This window comes from Scyliorhinus torazame, chromosome 15, assembly GCF_047496885.1.
Source record: "Scyliorhinus torazame isolate Kashiwa2021f chromosome 15, sScyTor2.1, whole genome shotgun sequence".
In the NCBI taxonomy this organism is placed as follows: domain Eukaryota; kingdom Metazoa; phylum Chordata; class Chondrichthyes; order Carcharhiniformes; family Scyliorhinidae; genus Scyliorhinus; species Scyliorhinus torazame.
Window position 1 is genome coordinate 178,332,978 of NC_092721.1, and position 18,140 is coordinate 178,351,117.

Consider the following 18,140-nt stretch of genomic DNA (forward strand, 5'->3'; position numbering starts at 1 on the left):
ATGTAAAAAGCCACCGTTCCCACGCTGGCGTGGGGACATAGCCTCAAAATCGGAGAATCCAGCCCAAGATGTTCATTCTTTTCAATGTGTATTTCATTCTCCCAAGGCAGCCTTGAGAAGTGGCGTAATACAAATTGATGGAGTTTGCACCTTCTCCCCGTGTCTGCGTGGGTATCGTCCGGGTGCTCCGGTTTCCTCCCACAGTCCAAAGATGTGCAGGTTAGGTGGGGCTACTGGTTAACGTGGATGGGGTGGAGGTGTGGGTTCAAGTAGGGTGCTCTTTCCAAGTGCTGGTGCAGACTCGATGGGCAGAATGTCCTCCTTCTGCACTGCATTTTCTATGATTCACTGCTTTATTTCAGACATTTGTTTCAATTAACACAACTTGTCTTCATATAAGGTCACAAAGAAATTAATATATTTCACTTCTCGCATCAGTGGGTTGTCTTACCTGACTGAAGCAGAATGACTCCTCTGAATGCTGCCCTTTAGTCTAGGGCAGACCTCCTTATTGCAGCAACAATTCATGTGTGTGAGCACTAGAATGGTAACCTTTGGTGGGTTTAGAAGTCTCATTTCAATTCTAATCTATGTGGCTCGGCCACACTGTCCTGTGAAAGTAAACCCTTGAAAGCTAAATTGAGCTCACCAGGGGCTGGTTTAGCACACTGGGCTAAATCGCTGGCTTTTAAAGAAGACCAAGCAGGCCAGCAGCACGGTTCAATTCCCGTACCAGCCTCCCCGAACAGGCGCCGGAATGTGGCGACTAGGGGCTTTTCACAGTCATTGAAGCCTACTTGTGACAATAAGCGATTTTCATTTCATTTCATTTTCAGTAGTGTTTGTTTTAACAAGTATTATCCAGGGAAAGATTTTCAGAATTTCTGAAATGTGACAAAGTGTATCATTATGTAATTGATTCCTTAACGTATACGCATTTTATAATATTGGGTAGCGATAACTCCCTATATATTTCCTTATAAAAACTAAGCACTTATTTTCACCAGACTGCTAAATGTATGCGGATTAAGAAGTTTTTACAGTTGTGGTGTAATGAATTTAATTTGAAGTTTTTATCTTTTTCAGGCAGGGGGAATGTGACAATGTGTTCTGAGTTTAACTTTGCGGCTGATCCTGAAGCAGCTTATATTGTCCTGAATCATTTTGCGTGTCCCACCTATATCGCCACTTGGGAATATTGTCTTCGTCATGCTCTGCCTTGGGTAAGCTGTAGAAAATACATTTTAAACACAAAGTCAAGATCAGCGAATGCACTTCTTCTAATTTAGAACATCAAAGAAATTGCTCCAGAGCATGAGGTGGATGTCAGGTGAAAGAGTAGAAGTGTGAGGCGAGATTCTCCGACCCCCCGCCGGGTCGGAGAATCGCCGGGGGCTGGCGTGAATCCCGCCCCCGCTGGTTGCCGAATTCTCCGGCACCGGAGATTCGGCGGGGGCGGGAATCACGCCGGTTGGCGGGCCCCCCCCCCGGCGATTCTCCGGCCCGGATGGGCCGAAGTCCCGCTGCTGGAATGCCTGTCCCGCCGGCATGGATTAAACCTCCTCTCTTACCGGCGGGACAAGGCGGCGCGGGCGGGCTCCGGGGTCCCGGGGGGGGGGGCCGCGGGGCGATCTGGCCCCGGTGGGGTGCCCCCGCGGTGGCCTGGCCCGTGATCGGGGCCCACCGATCCGTGGGCGGGCCTGTGCCGTGGGGGCACCCTTTTCCTTCCGCCTTCGCCACGGTCTCCACCATGGCGGAGGCGGAAGAGACCCCCTCCACTGCGCATGCGCGGGGATGCCGTGAGCAGCCGCTAACGCTCCCGCGCATGTGCCGCCCGGCAATGTCATTTTCACGCCAGCTAGCGGGGCACCAAAGGCCTTTCCCACCAGCTGGCGGGGCGGAAATCAGTCCGGCGCGGGCCTAGCCCCTCAAGGTGAGGGCTCGGCCCCTCAAGATGCGGAGAATTCCGCACCTTTGGGGCGGCGCGATGCCGGACTGATTTGCACCGGTTTTGGCGCCGGTCGGCGGACATCGCGCCGATTACGGAGAATTTCGCCCGTGGTCTCTGTTGAGGTTTAAAAGAAACTGGTTTCCCTGATGATCTTTCTACAAAAAAGAAAAGCAAAGTAAAGCTGCCACAAGGTAATGACAGCAAGCTGGGATCTTAGAGGTGAATTGCAATGTTTCATTGTGCTGTTAGGTAGTATCGAAGAATTCAAGCAAATAGTAACACATACATCAAGAAGAGATCAAGAAGATGTTTCAATAAACCACAATGTTTATCATTAAATTATGAGAGTTTTAGCACAAATCAGGAGTTGGTACCTTTACTAAGGAAACCATCAAAGGATCAGAATAGGGCAGGATTAGTGCCTTTTGTCCAATGAACCTGCAGAGAGACACTGCACTTTTCAGCAACGAACAAACTTTAATTTGTGGCCCTTGTTTTTTGAAGTGCTTTAGTGGTTGATCCTGAGAAGTTAATTAAATATGGCTGACTGGTCACATGAGAATGTCATTATGCGGATACACAAGAGATCACGTGGCAGGAGCATAGGAGTTATCCCTAGGATCTTCGGCAGAGCACAAGTAATGGATGTAGCTGTCAAGCTTAGGAATAAACTTTGTTGGAAGTCCTTGATGTCAATAATTTGAGGACCCCATAATATTCTACATGGTGTCAGGAGTTGGCAGTATGGCACAAGGACTTTGCCACATCGAACCATTCATTTTTGATAAAATTATCATGGATCGGAAATATTCCAGTATTTATTTTAGTGCTGCACTCTCTGGCAAGTCAATAAAAGTACAGTCTTTTACCCTATTAAACCTCGTATGGCCTGAGGCCGTCGAAAAATCCAGGAGGATGTGGAGGCTTTGGAGGGAGTATAGAAAATAGGATGTATGGTATAGGATGTTGCCTGGTATGGAGGGTATTAGCTATGAGGAGAGATTGAATAAACTGGGATTATTCTCCCTAGAGAGACGGAAGCTGAGGGGCGACCTAATAGAAGTTTATAAAATTATGAGGGGTATAGTCAGGGTGAACAGTTGGAGGCTTTTTCCCTTGGCAGAAATGACAATTGCAAAGGGGGCACAAGTTCAAGTTGAGGGGGGACAGGTTCAGTGGAGATGTGCGGGAGGAAGATTTTTCACACAGAGGGTGGTGGTGGCCTGGACTGCACTGCCAAGTGAGGTGGTTGAGGCAGATACGTTAGCGGCCTTTGAGAATTATCTTGATAGGCGCATGAACTGACGGGGTATAGAAGGATACATGTGGTTGGTCTAGGTAGGCATGTGACCAGCGCAGGCTTGGAGGGCCCAAGGGCCTGTTCCTGTGCTGCACTGTTCTTTATTTACATATAGTCACATTGAGGCACCGATTAGCCTGGCGCATCGCCCAATCCATCTCCTTTCCCCACCACTTTTCTGAGGAAGCAAATACAGTAGCGACATTTATGAGGCATCTTGACAAATACGCGAATAGGATGGGAATAGAGGGATATGGATCCAGAAGTGCAGAAGGTTTTAGTTTAGATGAGCTTGGAGAGGGGCTTGGAGGACCGAAGGGCTTGTTCCTGTGTTGTACTGTTCTTTGTTCTTAAGCCATTAAAGAAGTTGTACATAGGTTTCTGAGCTATCTTTCCCTTTTCTTGTAATATAAAGAATTTTAAATCCCCAGCTTGATGTTACCAAACCAAGACTTCCTGATCTTTCACTTAATATTTTTATATTCTTTTCACTTTCAACCTTTATTCTAATTCCTTAATAATTGATAAGTGAAAGTGTTTTTAAACTTACAGGAACATCAGGAAATACCGACTTAATCAGATCAAATATAATTCTGTATTCTTAATTGTTTGTTAGGTATTCAGTATGCTTCCTGAGAAAAATCACAGCAGTTATAAAAGGTCATCAATATTTCCATATTGTGAGCAGTGCTTTGCTCTTTCTGATACTAAATCTTTTTTAAAAATCTTTACATTATAGTTTACATTTTTACACCGTACATAAATATAGATGATATGGTAACAGTTTACATGTTGTTCCTTTTCAACACCCTCCTCCACACCCGCCCCGCCTCCCCAACTTTGCCACCCCCCCTACTTCCCCTCTTCTGCTGTTTCCAAGTCTTATCCCAGGCTCTTTCTTTCACCGTAGGTGGGTTTTTTTTTTGTCTTTTTCTTGTGGCTTTATGTTGGGCCCTCTGATCCTTGTGCCTGTCTCTCTCTGGTCTCTCCCTTGGTGTTTCCTCTAGCCTCTCTCTCTCTCCCCCTCCCCCCACTCTCGCTCCTGTCTGCTTTCTGTGGTCCCCGTGCAACGTCCCCCTGCCCCTCCCCCCTGTTCTATCAGTTGTTGGCTTGAACAGGTCTTGGAACAGGTTGATGAATGGCCCCCATGCTTGGTGGAAGCCATCTTCAGATCCTCAGATGGTCACTTGATCTACTGCAGGCGGAGAGATTCTGATAGGTCTGCCAGCCAGTCTGCAGCTATGTGTGGTGCTGCTGATCGCCAGCCGAGCAGGATTCTTCGGCGAGCGATTAGGGAAGCAAAGCCAAGCGCGCAAGCCCTCTTCCCCATATGAAGTTCTGGCTGGTCCAATACCCCGAAGACTTTCACTCTCGAGCAAGGCTCCACCCTCACCCCCACAATCTTGGACATTGCCTCAAAGAAGGCTGTCCAGAACCCAACAAGTCTGGGACATGCCCAAAACATGTTGCCATGGTTGGCCGGGCCTCCCTGGCACTGGTCACATTTGTCCTCCACCTCCTGGAAGAATTTGTTCATTCGGGTTCTTGTCGGGTGTGCTCTGTGCACCACTATTACCTGCCTGAGGCTTAGCCTTGTGCAGGAGGTGGAGTTGTCCCTGTTCAGTGCTTCCCCACCTTACGTCCGTCCCTATCTCGTCTTCCCATTTTTCCCTTGTTTTGTCCAGTGGGGAGCATGTCCTTTCCAAAAGTCGTCCCCTTTCCCAGACTGTCCGTGTCCAGTAGCTCCTCCCACATTGTGTCTCTCGCGATCCTTGTGTACCTTGCCGTCTCCTTGCAGAGAAAGTTTTTGATTTGCAGATGTCTGAGTTCCTGTCCATTCGGCAGTTCCAGTCTCTCTGTCAGCTCTTCTAGAGTTGCCGGTCTGTTCCCTGTGTAAAAGTCCAGAGAAAGCAGGAGTGCTTCCCATCTCTGTCGGTCCTTTTTAACTTCCTGTCAGACTGGTCAGATTTCACTTGTGGATCCGTGTCCAGTCGTGGGCTATCTGGATTCCCAGGTAGTGGAATTTGTTTTGGGTTATTTTAAATGGTAGACCCTCCAGCTCTGGCCCTCCCCCTCTTGAGTTCACTGGGAAAACGTCACTTTTGCCCAGGTTGAGTTTGTGGCCTGGGAAGGCTCCGAACTCTCCCAGAAGCTTTGTGATTTTGTTCATGCCGGTTTGCGGGTCCGAGATGTAGAAGAGCAGAACATTCGCATATTCTGTGCTCTCTGCCTCCTCTTTGGATTCCCCTCCATCCTCTCGCATCTCGCAGAGTGATCGCCAACGGCTAAATTGCCAAGGCGAACAGGAGTGGGGACAGCGGGCGTCCCTGTCTGGTGCCTCTGTGCAACTGGAAGTATTCAGAGCTGGTGGTGTTGGTCTGAGCGCTCGCCTTGAGGGTGTTGTCTAGACGTTTTACCCATGAGGTGAACACACCTTAATCGCTCCAGTACCTCAATGAGGTACTTCCACTCGACTCTGTCGAAGACCTTTTCTGTGTCCTTGGAGACAAACACCTCTGGTGTTCTCTCCCCGGATGGGGTCAGTATCACATTCACCAGACAGCATGGCGGCGCAGTGGTTAGCATTGCTGCCTCACGCGCCGAGATCCCAGGTTCGATCCTGGCTCTGGGTCACTGTCCGTGTGGAGTTTGCACATTCCCCCCGTATTGGCGCGGGTTTCGCCCCCACAACCCAAAGGTGTGCAGGTTGGGTGGATTGGCCACACTAAATTGCCCCTTAATTGGAAAAAATGAATTGGGTGCTCTAAAATTTTTTTTTTCAGTATCACATTCAGCAGCAGTCTAATGTTCGCAGTTAGCTATCTACCCTTAACAAAGCCTGTCTGGTCCTCTGCGACCACCTCTTGTACGCAGTTCTCCAGTCTCTTGGCCAGGATTTTTGTGAGTATTTTCCCATCCATATTGAGCAGCAAAATGTGTCTGTATCTTCCGCATTCCGTTGGGCCTTTACCTTTTTTGGGCATCAACGATATGGTGGCAGGGTGCCCTCGCTTGCGACTGAGAACATCTCCCGCAGGTGCGGGGCGAGAGCCGGTGCAAATGTTTTGTAGATGTCCGCCGGGAACTCATTAGGTCCCAGAGCCTTCCCCGCCTGCATGGAGTTGATGCTCTCTATGACCTTTCCCAGTTTTATTGGTGCTTCCAGCTTCCCCCGTGTGGCATGTCCAGTTCGTCGAGGAATTGTGTCATCCCTGAGTCCCCGTTGGGGAGCTCAAATGCGTACAGTCCCTGGTAGAGGGCCTCAAATGCTTTGTTGCCCTTTTTGGTTAGGCTACCAGTCCCTCTCTGCTGTCCTTCACCTGTGCTATATCCTTTGTGGCTGCTTGCTTTCTCAGCTGGTGAGCCAGCAGGCGTGTTCATAAAAGGTCCCCCGTGTCTGGCGGAGCTGGTGCATTGCCTATTAATTTTCCTGAAAAGGCCTTTGGAATAAAGATCGGAAGGTTCTGAAAAACAAATATAAACCTCAGGAGTACCGTCATTTTCACGGTCTGCACCCGCCCCACCAGCGACAGCGGGATCAGGTCCCATGTCTTAAAATCCCCCTTCATCTGCTCTACCAACCGCACCTGATTCAATTTGTGTAGTTGTGCCCATACCCATGCCACCTGGATGCCCAGATACCGAATGTTCATCCCCACCACTTGAACGGCAGCTCACCCACCCTCCTCTCCTGTCCCTTCACCTAGGTCGGGAAGACCTCACTCTTCCCCATGTTTAACTTATATCAGGAAAACCTGCCGAATTCCTCAAAGATGCTCATGATCCCCGATACCTCCCAGTGGCTCCGATATGTAAAGTAGCAGATCATCCACTTATGAGACCCTGTGCTTCACCCCCCCAACCCCCGTACAATCCCTATCTAAATCCTTGACGCTCTAAGTGCCATTGCCAATGGCTGTATCACCAAGACAAAAAGCAAGGAGAATGGGTATCCCTGTCTTGTCTCACAATGCAATCCACAATACCCCTGTGGTAGTCACCACTGTTGTATTATATTGTATATACTGCACTGCATACGAGGGTATTACGGTACAGGTGAGGGGGTAGATCCCTGCCTGCTTGCTCCGCCCAGTAGGCGGAGTATAAATGTGTGTGCTCTCCGAACTGCTGCCATTTCGGCAGCAGCTGTAGGAGGCCACACATCCCTGTGTAATAAAGTATCGATTACTCTCTACTCTCGTCTCGTTGTAATTGATAGTGCATCAATTTATTACACAGAGATTTTACAAAGATGGATCTCTGCATCAAGCCGGATCACCTGCAGCTGCATCCTCAAGCAGACAACGCTCCTCCGTCGAAAAGGAGGCCCAAGCTATCGTTGAAGCTGTGCGGCACTGGAGGCATTACCTGGCCGGCAGGAGATTCACTCTCCTGACAGACCAACGGTCGGTAGCCTTTATGTTTAACAACACACAGCGGGGTAAGATCAAAAATGATAAGATCTTGCGGCGGAGGATCGAGCTCTCCACCTTTAATTACGAGATTTTGTATCGCCCCGGTAAGCTCAACGAGCCCCCCGATGCCCTGTCCCGAGGTACATGTGCCAGCGCGCAAGTGGACCAACTCCGGACCTTGCACGATGATCTCTGTCACCCAGGGTTCACCCGCTTTTATCACTTCATTAAGGCCCGCAATCTGCCCTACTCCATCGAGGAAGTTAGGGCTGTCACCAGAGACTGCCAGGTAAACCGCACTTCTACCGGCCAGACCGTGCGCGTCTGGTGAAGGCCTCCCGCCCCTTTGAATGCCTCAGCGTGGACTTCAAAGGGCCCCTCCCCTCCACCGACCGCAACACGTATTTTCTCAATGTGGTCGATGAATATTCCAGATTCCCCTTCGCCATCCCATGCCCCGATATGACGTCTGCCACCATCATCAAAGCCCTCAACACCATCTTCGCTCTGTTCAGTTTACCCGCCTACGTCCTCATTTATGAGCGATGAGCTGCTCCAGTATCTGCTCAACAGGGGCATTGCCTCGAGCAGGACGACCAGCTACAACCCCCGGGGAAATGGGCAGGTGGAGCGGGAGAATGGGACGGTCTGGAAGGCCGTCCAGCTGGCCCTCCGGTCCAGAAATCTCCCGGCCTCCCGCTGGCAGGAGGTCCTCCCCGCCGCCCTTCACTCCATTCAGTCGCTCCTGTGCACGGCGACTAATGAAACCTCCCATGAACGTCTCTTTGCCTTCCCCAGGAAGTCCACCTCCGGAGTTTCGCTCCCAACGTGGCTGGCAGCTCCAGGACCCGTTCTCCTCCGCAAGCACGTGCGGCTCCACAAGGCGGACCCGTTGGTTGAGAGGGTACAGCTACTCCACGCAAACCCGCAGTACGCCTACGTAGCCAAGACACAGTCTCCCAATGGCCGCCAAGACACAGTCTCCCTCAGGGACCTGGCACCAGCTGGGTCCCTACACACCCCCCCCCCTCTGCCCCGGCGCCACCCTCCCTTCCCCCAGCGCACCCCACCACAGCCGCCGCTCCAGGACAATCCGTCCTACCCTTGGTCCCACCCGGGGATGAAGAGGATGTCGACACGCTCCCGGAGTTACCGACGACCGAGCCGACGCCTGACTCGCCACCAGCACTGGAGCGCTCTCAACGACGGATCAATGCGCCCGACCATCTAAATTGTAACCTTCTCTGAAATTTTAATGACAACCTGTATGTAAATAGTTTTCCACCCCCGCCGCTGGACTAATTTTTAATAGGGGGTGAATGTGGTAGTCACCACTCTTGTATTATATTGTATATACTGCACTGCATACGAGGGTATTACGCTAAGGCCCCTGTATTACAGGTACGGGGGTAGATCCCTGCCTGCTGGCTCCGCCCAGTAGGCGGAGTATAAATGTGTGTGCTCTCCGAACTGCAGCCATTTCGGCAGCAGCTGTAGGAGGCTACACGTCTCTGTGTAACAAAGCCTTGATTACTCTCTACTCTTGTCTCGTCATAATTGATAGTGCATCAACCTCAAACTCACCCGATTCATCCTTACACTCACTACCGGCGCCCGAGACAACAACCGAACCAAATCCACAAACCCCTACCCAAACTCGAACCGTCTCAGTATTTCCCACAAATATTCCCATTCTACCTAATCAAAGGCCTTCTGCACGTCCATTGCAACCGCCACCTCCACATTTTTTCCCTCCGAGGGCATCATTATCACATTCAGTGAGCGCCTAACGATCGCCGACAGATACTTCCCCTTTACAAACCCCGCCTGGTCGTCCCCTATCACCCCAGCACACAGTCCTCAATCCACTTGGCCAAGATCTTTGCCAACAGCTTGGCATCCACATTTAACAGCGATATCGGGCGGTAGGTCCCACACTGTTCAGGATACTTGTTTTTCTTCAAAATTAAGGATATCGTAGCCTGCAATAACTTAACGGGAAGTGTTGCTCTCTTTGGTTGGCTCTGAATATGGCGGTCAATATGGTCGCCTTCCTTAATCCTAATTATGTTTGCTCTAGAGTCGCCAGGTATCTTTTGATACTGCCACAAGGTTCAAACCCGAATACTGATCAAAGACTCGGTACACCAGTTAGTTAGTTCAAAGTCAATGCTCATTTATTTACACACACAGTTAAATCTACTCATGCACGAAAACTCTACAGACTAAATTATCACTACTGCTAAAGCCTATACTTAGCTTCGGGCGCCCACTCAGTCAAAGGAATAATGGCCGTTGTTCGGTTCTGAGGCTGCTGGGGTCGAACTGGTACAGGGGAACAGATACTGTCATCTGTCTGGTAGCGTGCGTTGACCTTGGACTTACTTGCTTCTGGTGCAGCTGGTGGACGGGTCTGTCCGCTGTGAGAGCCATGTCCAAGAGAGTGATTCTCTCTTGGGGGCTCCTTCTTATACCCAAAGGGGCTTCGCGCTCTTTTGGGCGGGCCTTGAACTTGGTTCCAATCAATTGGGCCGTTTCTTGATCATTCCTATTGATTTCATCCAACAAAGGGGTGGGTGCCTTGATGGCTGGGCATGTCCTAGGTGGCCGTTAGCCTCCTTTGTTTCGGTCTCCTCTGGCGCCGGGGTGTCTGCCTTAGTATCGGTTACTCAAATGTTACTCTTTTGTTCCCAGAGATGGACCATTAGTATGTTAATGGGCCTACAGTTTTGGTCTTGTCAGGGAGCTGAGGCTTCAATATACAGACAAGCTCTGAACCTGCTTGTTTTCTCAGCATTGTCCATTTTCCTTGCAATCTTTGCAAAGTGTCCATTTTGTAATCGGGAAGTAGCCATCCCAGATGGCTACACACCCTCCTTGTGATCCTCAATGCGAAGCATGAAGGATCACATTACCGTGTCGTCTTCGTTCCCTGACCAAGCTGGGCACCCATAAGCACTTCATAGGCTCTACACTGCTCTGTCCTATGAATTGCAACTTTACCTAAGTTATTTTATATACATACATTCATTATAAAATTCTACAGGGTGCTATGACATTCTGGCATGCATTACAAAATAAAAAACTGGCACCTCTAACTACCCACAATAAACTATCCTCATTTAACCAATCAAAAATCATCTACAACATTTAAACTGTACAAATAGCAGCAACACAGGTCTCTCTGGTTTGGCAGTCAAGCACAGAATTTTACATTTCTTTATTAAACGAACAAAACACACACAAAAAATGGATGCACTTTAATTCACTTAAAGGGGTTGGTGGGTTTGTTGGAGTCCGAATATAGGGGATCTAAATATGTATACCGTTGAGTGCGGTTGCGGGAGGCTCTCCTCCGCCATTTTCTGAGTCTGTGTCTGTGCAACACTGCAGAGTATTGCCAGTACAAAGAGTGCTTCTATGATGTAAGATAGTGAATACCAGGTGATAAACTTGTCACACCAGGTCGGGGTGTCGGTAACTGTCTCAGGGCTAACTATCTTGGGGTATAGTGTATGGCAGGGGTGGAAATAATTCACGGCCTGTGTGGTAGGTGTCAGGGGAGTAGCGTCCATGTGCAACTGAAGGGATCCCGCTAAGATCCAGGTGAAAAGCATGAAGGTTGTCTCCATCTTTCCTTTTGTCAGTCTTCTTTTTCTTCCTCTGGGGTTCCTGAGGTTCCGGAGTTCTGTGGACACAAGCATAATATCTGTTATTATCTTGCTTAAGATCTCGTATGTCAGTCTGTCTGTCCTTTGTTGCCAATTACCCATTATAATTGGTCAGCATCTGTGACTCCCTCATTGTTTTAAAAATCCGAATATTTGGAAAAGACATCCGAGAAAAATACTGACACGGTGCGAGCCGTCTCGCAGCCTGTGCGATCTACCATCCTAGTGTTTGAGGATGTAAATAGCATACGGAAGCAACCTAAGGGTCGCCAGAAACAAACAAAAAAGTTTCGAACTAAAAGTGCCAAAATGGGGCGCGTATGGGCCGCGGCGGATAAGATTGGGTGGAATCCCCGGGTAGGACGGTGATCAGTGCCGTTTGTGCTCTACCCGAGCGTAGCTGACCAGAGGGGGGTCCTCAGGCTGGGCGGGGACCGTTTCTCCACTGTCTGAGCGACAGGCAAGAACGGATAAGAATGTGGTCGTCGTGGGGGCTGTCTCTTATGATCGAATCAGAAGAGGCAATAAGTTTTGTCTGCCGACAAACTAGTTTCTCTGAATGGTTGTCTGTTGGCAAACTTGTTCCATTAACTGCCAGTGGGCGTCAAAAGAGTGGTGGCATGGGGCCATGAAAACTTTTAAATTCACAAACAACATTTAACATGTACATTAAACGAACAAACATACAACAAACATGGTGCAGGCTCCATCAGAAAGGACACCGTATCTCTCCATCGGTTCCTTTTTACCATCATGTGGACACCTCATTGCTCAGTAGTGAACAGGGTCGCAAAGGGATTTGTTTGGTGGGAGTCAGACTCTATGTCATCATCTTCTCCCGGCTGCCATACTCTTGACTGGAGTAGTTTGGCTAAAGCTGCTTGGGGCGAATTGGGGTCCATCTCATCATTCCGGATGAGCCTGAACGAATTGTCTCGTTGCCAGAATCGTGTGTCGAGGTTGGAGCTACTAGCTTTTAATCCGTAATCGTCGGGCGGTGGGTCTGGGTCAGGGGCTTTGATGTACGTGATTTTGAAGGGGTCACTGTAATCATGCTCGGATTCGCTGGGAGTGGGGCCTGGTGCAGGGGTGTAGTCGTAACGTGGTGTGCTGTGACTGTCGTCATTGCTATCGCTATCACTGTCACTGTCGCTGCTGGTTGAAGGAAGGGAGAGGTGGAGTCGTGCCTCTGGGGGCGGAGTTGAAGATGTGTCTGAGGACGGGCTGGACTGGCTGGGGGAGGGCAGGAATACATCATCTGTGGGCGGGGCGTGCTCATCTGCTGCGAGCGAGATGTGGTGTGCATGGTTGTTCTGCGAGCCATAAGCCTTCAGCTGGTTCATGTGAAACCGCGCAGACTTGCCGTTGGGATATGTGATCTTGTATACAGGCGGGCTGACTTTTTCAGAGATGGAGTACGGCCTGGAAAATTTGGGGGAAAGGAATGAACTGGGGTTGTATAGGGAACGCATCACTTGCTGCCCTACTACAAACTCGGTGGCATGTACCGTTTTATCAAAACAAGCCTTGCTTTGTTTCCTCCTGGTCCCAAGTCTCACAGCTGCTGCGAGTTGGGCTGCCTTTATATTCTCAAGTAACTGCTGTACAGCATTTTCATGCGTGAGGGCAGTGACTGCGGGGCTGGCCAAATCCAGTCCTAATAAATACTCTGTCCCTTTCATGGGGCGTCCGGTCATGAGAGTGTGGGGGGTGTATCCTGTGGACGTGGATACCGTGTTTTGTAAGAACATTAAAGCAAATGGGAGAACTGAATCCCAGGTGCTGTTGTTCTGTTGCACCATTTTCCTGAGAGTGGCTTTTAGAGTTCTGTTCATCCTCTCTACAATGCCGCTTGACTGGGGGTGGGTGGTAGGCTATGTGAAACTTCTGCCTAATTCCGAAAATTGTGAGGACGTTCTTCATTACTCGTCCTGAAAATGGGAGCCTTGATCGGACTCTATACTGCGTGGGAGGCCCCATCTTGTAAAGATGTGCTGTGTTAGGATTTTAGCTGTTGTTTTGGCCGTGTTCGTTCTGGATGGAAAAGCTTCCACACATTTTGTGAAGGGGTTGATGACCACCAACACATACTTAAAACCATTTCTGCAGGGGGGTAGGGGTCCTATGTAATCTATCTGCAAATACGTCCAGGGGCCATTAATGGGGCGGGTGTGACTAAGCTGAGCCTTTCCTGCATATCTGTCCGGATTGTTCTGGGCACAGGTCAAGCAAATTTCAATGTAATGGGTAACATCGGCTTTTAAATCAGGCCACCAGAAGAGAGGTCTGAGGTGGGTTGTCATGGAACTGACAAATAATCTGGTTCCTGTCCTGGCTGGGAACTACATAAATGCCGTCTTTCAAAATCACACCGTCATGTGTGGTTATTGCGTTCTTAAACTTATCGTTCGGGGCTGGAAAGGTTCCTTTTAAAACTTCCCTGAGCTTTTCATCTTTCTTTTGGGCCTTTGCTAGATCCTGAATGTTGGTCTGTGAGACCTGAACCACGTGTACTGGGGCGCTTTCGGGGGGTTCCAAAAGTAACCATGTCTGGAACTTGCCTTCGCGTCTGCTTTAACGTTACCAGGGGGGGGAAGAACGGTGATGACTGCGAACTTTAATGATACCATATTTCCTATCTTTAGCAGTCTCTAGGATATGCTGGAGTAATGGGGCTGAGGGTAGGGGCTTTCCGGATGCGGAAACAAAACCTCTAGTTTCCCACAGGGGTAGGAATGCTGTTAAACTATTGCAGACATATAAACTGTCCGAATATATGTCCGCTGGGGTCGGAAACGAGTCAGGGTGATCAACAATGTAAGCTTTGGCTGCCAGTTCTGCTGCCTGCGAGCCTAGATGTCCTGGCAACTTTAATGATAAAATTTTGAGGTGGAGGATCGAACTCTCCACCTACGCGTACGATATTACATATCGCCCGGGGAAGCTCAACGAGTCCCCAGATGCCCTGTCCCGCGGCACGTGCGCCAACGCGCAGAAAGACCGTCTGCGGGCCATCCACGATGACTTCTGTCACCCGGGGGTCACCCGGCTTGCTCATTTCATCAAGTCCCGCAAACTACCTTACTCCACCGAGGAGGTCAAGGCCATGACCAAGGCTTGCCAGATCTGTGCGGAGTGCAAACCGCACTTCTATCGACCAGACAAGGCTCGCCTGATGAAAACCTCTGGGCCCTTTGAGCGACTAAGCGTGGACTTCAAAGGGCCCCTCATGTACATCAACCGCAACATCTACTTCCTCACTGTCATCGAAGAATTCTCCCGCTTCCCATTCGCTGTCCCCTGCCCCGATATGACCTCGGCCACCGTAATCAAGGCACTGCACAGCATCTTCACCCTGTTTGGTTCCCCCGCTTATATCCAGTGACCGGGGTACATCGTTCATGAGCGATGAGCTGCGTCAGTATCTGCTCAACAAGGGCATTGCCTCGAGCAGAACGACCAGCTATAACCCGTGGGGAAACGGGCAGGTGGAAAGGGAGAATGCGACAGTTTGGAAGGCTGTCCTTCTAGCCCTACGGTCAAGAAGTCTCCCAACCACCTGCTGGTAGGTGGTCCTACCCGATGCCCTACACTCCATTAGGTCGCTCCTCTGCACGGCCACGAATGAGACCCCTCACAATCGCTTGTTTGTCTTCCCCAGGAAGTCCACTCTGGGGTCTCGCTTCCACGTTGGCTGACGACTCTGGTACCAGTTCTACTCCGGAGGCACGCGAGGAGCCATAAGTCGAGAAGGTCCAGCTGCTGCATGTGAACCCCCAATACGCCTACGTCGAGCACCTCGACAGAAGGCAAGACACAGTTTCCCTGTGAGACCTGGCACCCGCTGGCTCTCCCACCGACGCCCCCCTTCTACCGACGCTCCCCTCCCCGGCTGCCGACACCGACAGCGCCCCCCCTCTAGCGCCCCCTCCCGCCCCCGCCGGCGCCGGCACCAATCATCCTAGTTACCCTGGATACCCCCCCTGCTCCACCACGGGTAAAGGCTCAGACCACCATGCTCCCAGATATACCCCCACTGAAGACGCCCATGTCAGCCGCACCACCGCCGGAGCTGAGAAGGTCAACAAGGACAATCAGACCACCCAAAAGACTGGACATGTAATTCCACTTCACCCCCGACGGACTCTGTGTTTTCTTTTAAAACAGGGGGTGAATGTGATAAATGGTTACTGCACTTTAATGTAATTATCCCTTTAAGACCGGGTTTGGAACCCTGGAGGACTCGGCCTCCGACTCTACACCTCAGGGAGCCATATATAAGGTAATGTCCAGTGGGCAGTGTGCAGTGAGCACACTTCTCGGTAGCTGACTGGTTCTCTGCGAATTAAAGTCTTTGTACCAATCATCTCTCTCGAGTTGTAATTGAGGGTATCTCACCCCCCAAAAAGAGCACAAAGCAATACAACAAAAAACAAGGGGCGAAATTCTCTGGAGACAGCGCGATGTCCGCCGACTGGCGCCCAAAACGGCGCAAATCAGTCGGGCATCGGGCCGCCCCAAAGGTGCGGAATGCTCCACATCTTTGGGGGCCGAGCCCCAACCTTGAGGGGCTAGGCCCGCGCCGGATGAATTTCCGCCCCGCCAGTTGGCGGAAAAGATCTTTGGTGCCCCGCCAGCTGGCGCGGAAATGACATCCCCGGGCGGCGCATGCGCGGGAGCGTCAGCGGCCGCTGACGGCATTCCCGCGCATGCGCAGTGGAGGGAGTCTCTTCCGCCTCCGCCATGGTGGAGACCGTGGCGAAGGCGGAAGGGAAAGAGTGCCCCCACGGCCCAGGCTCGCCCGCGGATCGGTGGGTCCCGATCGCGGGCCAGGCCACCATGGGAGCACCCCCCGGGGCCAGATCGCCCCACGCCCCCCCCCAGGACCCTGGAGCCCGCCCGCGCCGCCTTGTCCCGCCGGTAAGGCAGGTGGTTTAATCTACGCCGGCGGGACAGGCATTTTAGCGGCGAGACTTCGGCCCACCGGGCCGGAGAATCGCGGGGGGTGGCCCGCCAACCAGCGCGGCGCGATTCCCGCCCCCGCCGAATATCCGGTGGTGGAGAAACCGGCGGGGGCGGGATTCACGCCAGCCCCCGGCGATTCTCCGACCCGGCGGGTGGTCGGAGAATCTCGCCCCGTGTCCTGTACAGTTCAGCAAATCCTACTTTTATATTCCATTCCTCTTCCAATAAATGGCAACATTCCATTTTCATTCCTGATCATTTGCTGTACCTGTGTACTAACTTTATGTGATTCATGCAACACATTTGGTCCATTGTGCCTTCACCTGCTCTTTGGTAGGCCTATCCAATTAATCCCACTCCTTTGTTCATTTTGCCACCGCCCTGTAATATTATTCTCATCAAGTATTTATCCAGTCATTACACTTGCAGCTTCAACCATTCCACAAATGTAGGGGAAAAGTTATTCATGAAATAGTAATTAAAATGAGGCTGTAAATGACAGAAATGAATCCAAAAATTTCCAGTGTAATATTGTAGATCTGTATTTGCAGATCATTAGTCTTTTTTGCTTTAAATGTAAAGCCTGTATATTTCGACAGTCACTCTTAAAATGAGAGGTTCCATGTGTTACAAATAATTTAAAGCTCTGAAGGCTTATTTTTTGGTTTTGATAATGATGACATAGAAGTGGTGTAAAATTGAAGTTCTTTTGTTGTGTCCATTGCAGGAATTTTTTAAGGAGTGGGTAAATCAGTGCACTGGGAAAGCTTGCTTCATGAAGAAGATAACTGCACACAGTGAAAAATTTTCCAAAGCCAAGCAAGACAACAAAGAGATGTATTTTGGACCCGGTTTTGTGTCTTGTGACTCTTTTGCAATGGCGGCTGCTATTGATGAGAGTGTTGTCACTGAATATATACGGCATGGAGTAAGCGTGGAGTTGCAGGGATCAGTGACCAGAGGGATGATGATCGTGGATACACTTAACCTGCTGCAAAAAGAAAATCAAGCTTTTATTATGAAAGAATGCGATCTTGTTAAGATTAAGAAGCTCATGATGTCTGCTTTGAAATAACAGACTTTATTAGCTGAACACCAGCATTTGAACATTTTGTGTGTCATGATGGTTTGCTTTTGGTAACAAGTTAATTTTTCTGTTTCTTATAGATTTATTAGAATGTTTACTCCATTTCTTCATATTTGTACTCCTTCCCTTCTCATTTTCACCTGAAGGTATAGGGTGGGACTCAGTGTCCTCATGTCTCTCATCCAAGCTATTAATTTTCATCTTTGAGTGCGGATATTGTATATTAGTAGACTATTGCTTATGTTCACAGCCAAGTCTGATCCTAACCTAGTTGAATTTCTAAATCTACATTCTAGCCAGGACCACTGGATAGTCACAAGGAGTGTTCAAGGCCAATGTGGACTGCCTGCATGGTAACTGAAAACCCAGTCAGCATGAGAGCGAAACCTTTATAGACACCTTAATTATGTCCCAGCCAGAAATCAGGAAGGAAGACAGCCTAAACACGTCAACCTGGCTACACCAAAAATTATTATTTTACTTTGAATATTAACCACAGCTTTACCCTAACTAGACATGACTCTAACCAGAGGTATTTCTAACCTTCAGAAACCAGCAGAGGCCTCAATATCTTCAAAGAGGGGCTAATGCCACATGTGGCAGCTGACAATCAAATTCCAAATAAATACACCCACACCCTTTATATCTCTAGGGCAGAGCTCTGGCCAATGGTGAAAACAGACAAATTCTCTGGCCATGTTGCACCTGGCACAGACCCTGCTATGTTGGGAGGATAGCAGGTGAGCCCTTA

General features: G+C 49.9%; 1 protein-coding gene across 2 annotated transcripts in view; it reads left to right on the top strand.

Moving 5' to 3' along the window:
* The window catches only part of LOC140392028 (nucleoside hydrolase-like), a 40,790-nt gene extending 23,395 nt beyond the window's left edge, over window positions 1–17,395 (top strand). For both annotated transcript variants that reach the window (XM_072477203.1, XM_072477204.1), the window contains exons 5-6: window positions 1,087–1,223; window positions 17,030–17,395. In XM_072477203.1, coding sequence (XP_072333304.1) covers window positions 1,087–1,223; window positions 17,030–17,377 — 485 coding nt within the window. In that variant the 3' untranslated portion in view covers window positions 17,378–17,395. The remainder of the gene's footprint in view (window positions 1–1,086; window positions 1,224–17,029) is intronic.
* Window positions 17,396–18,140: the final 745 nt, after the last annotated feature.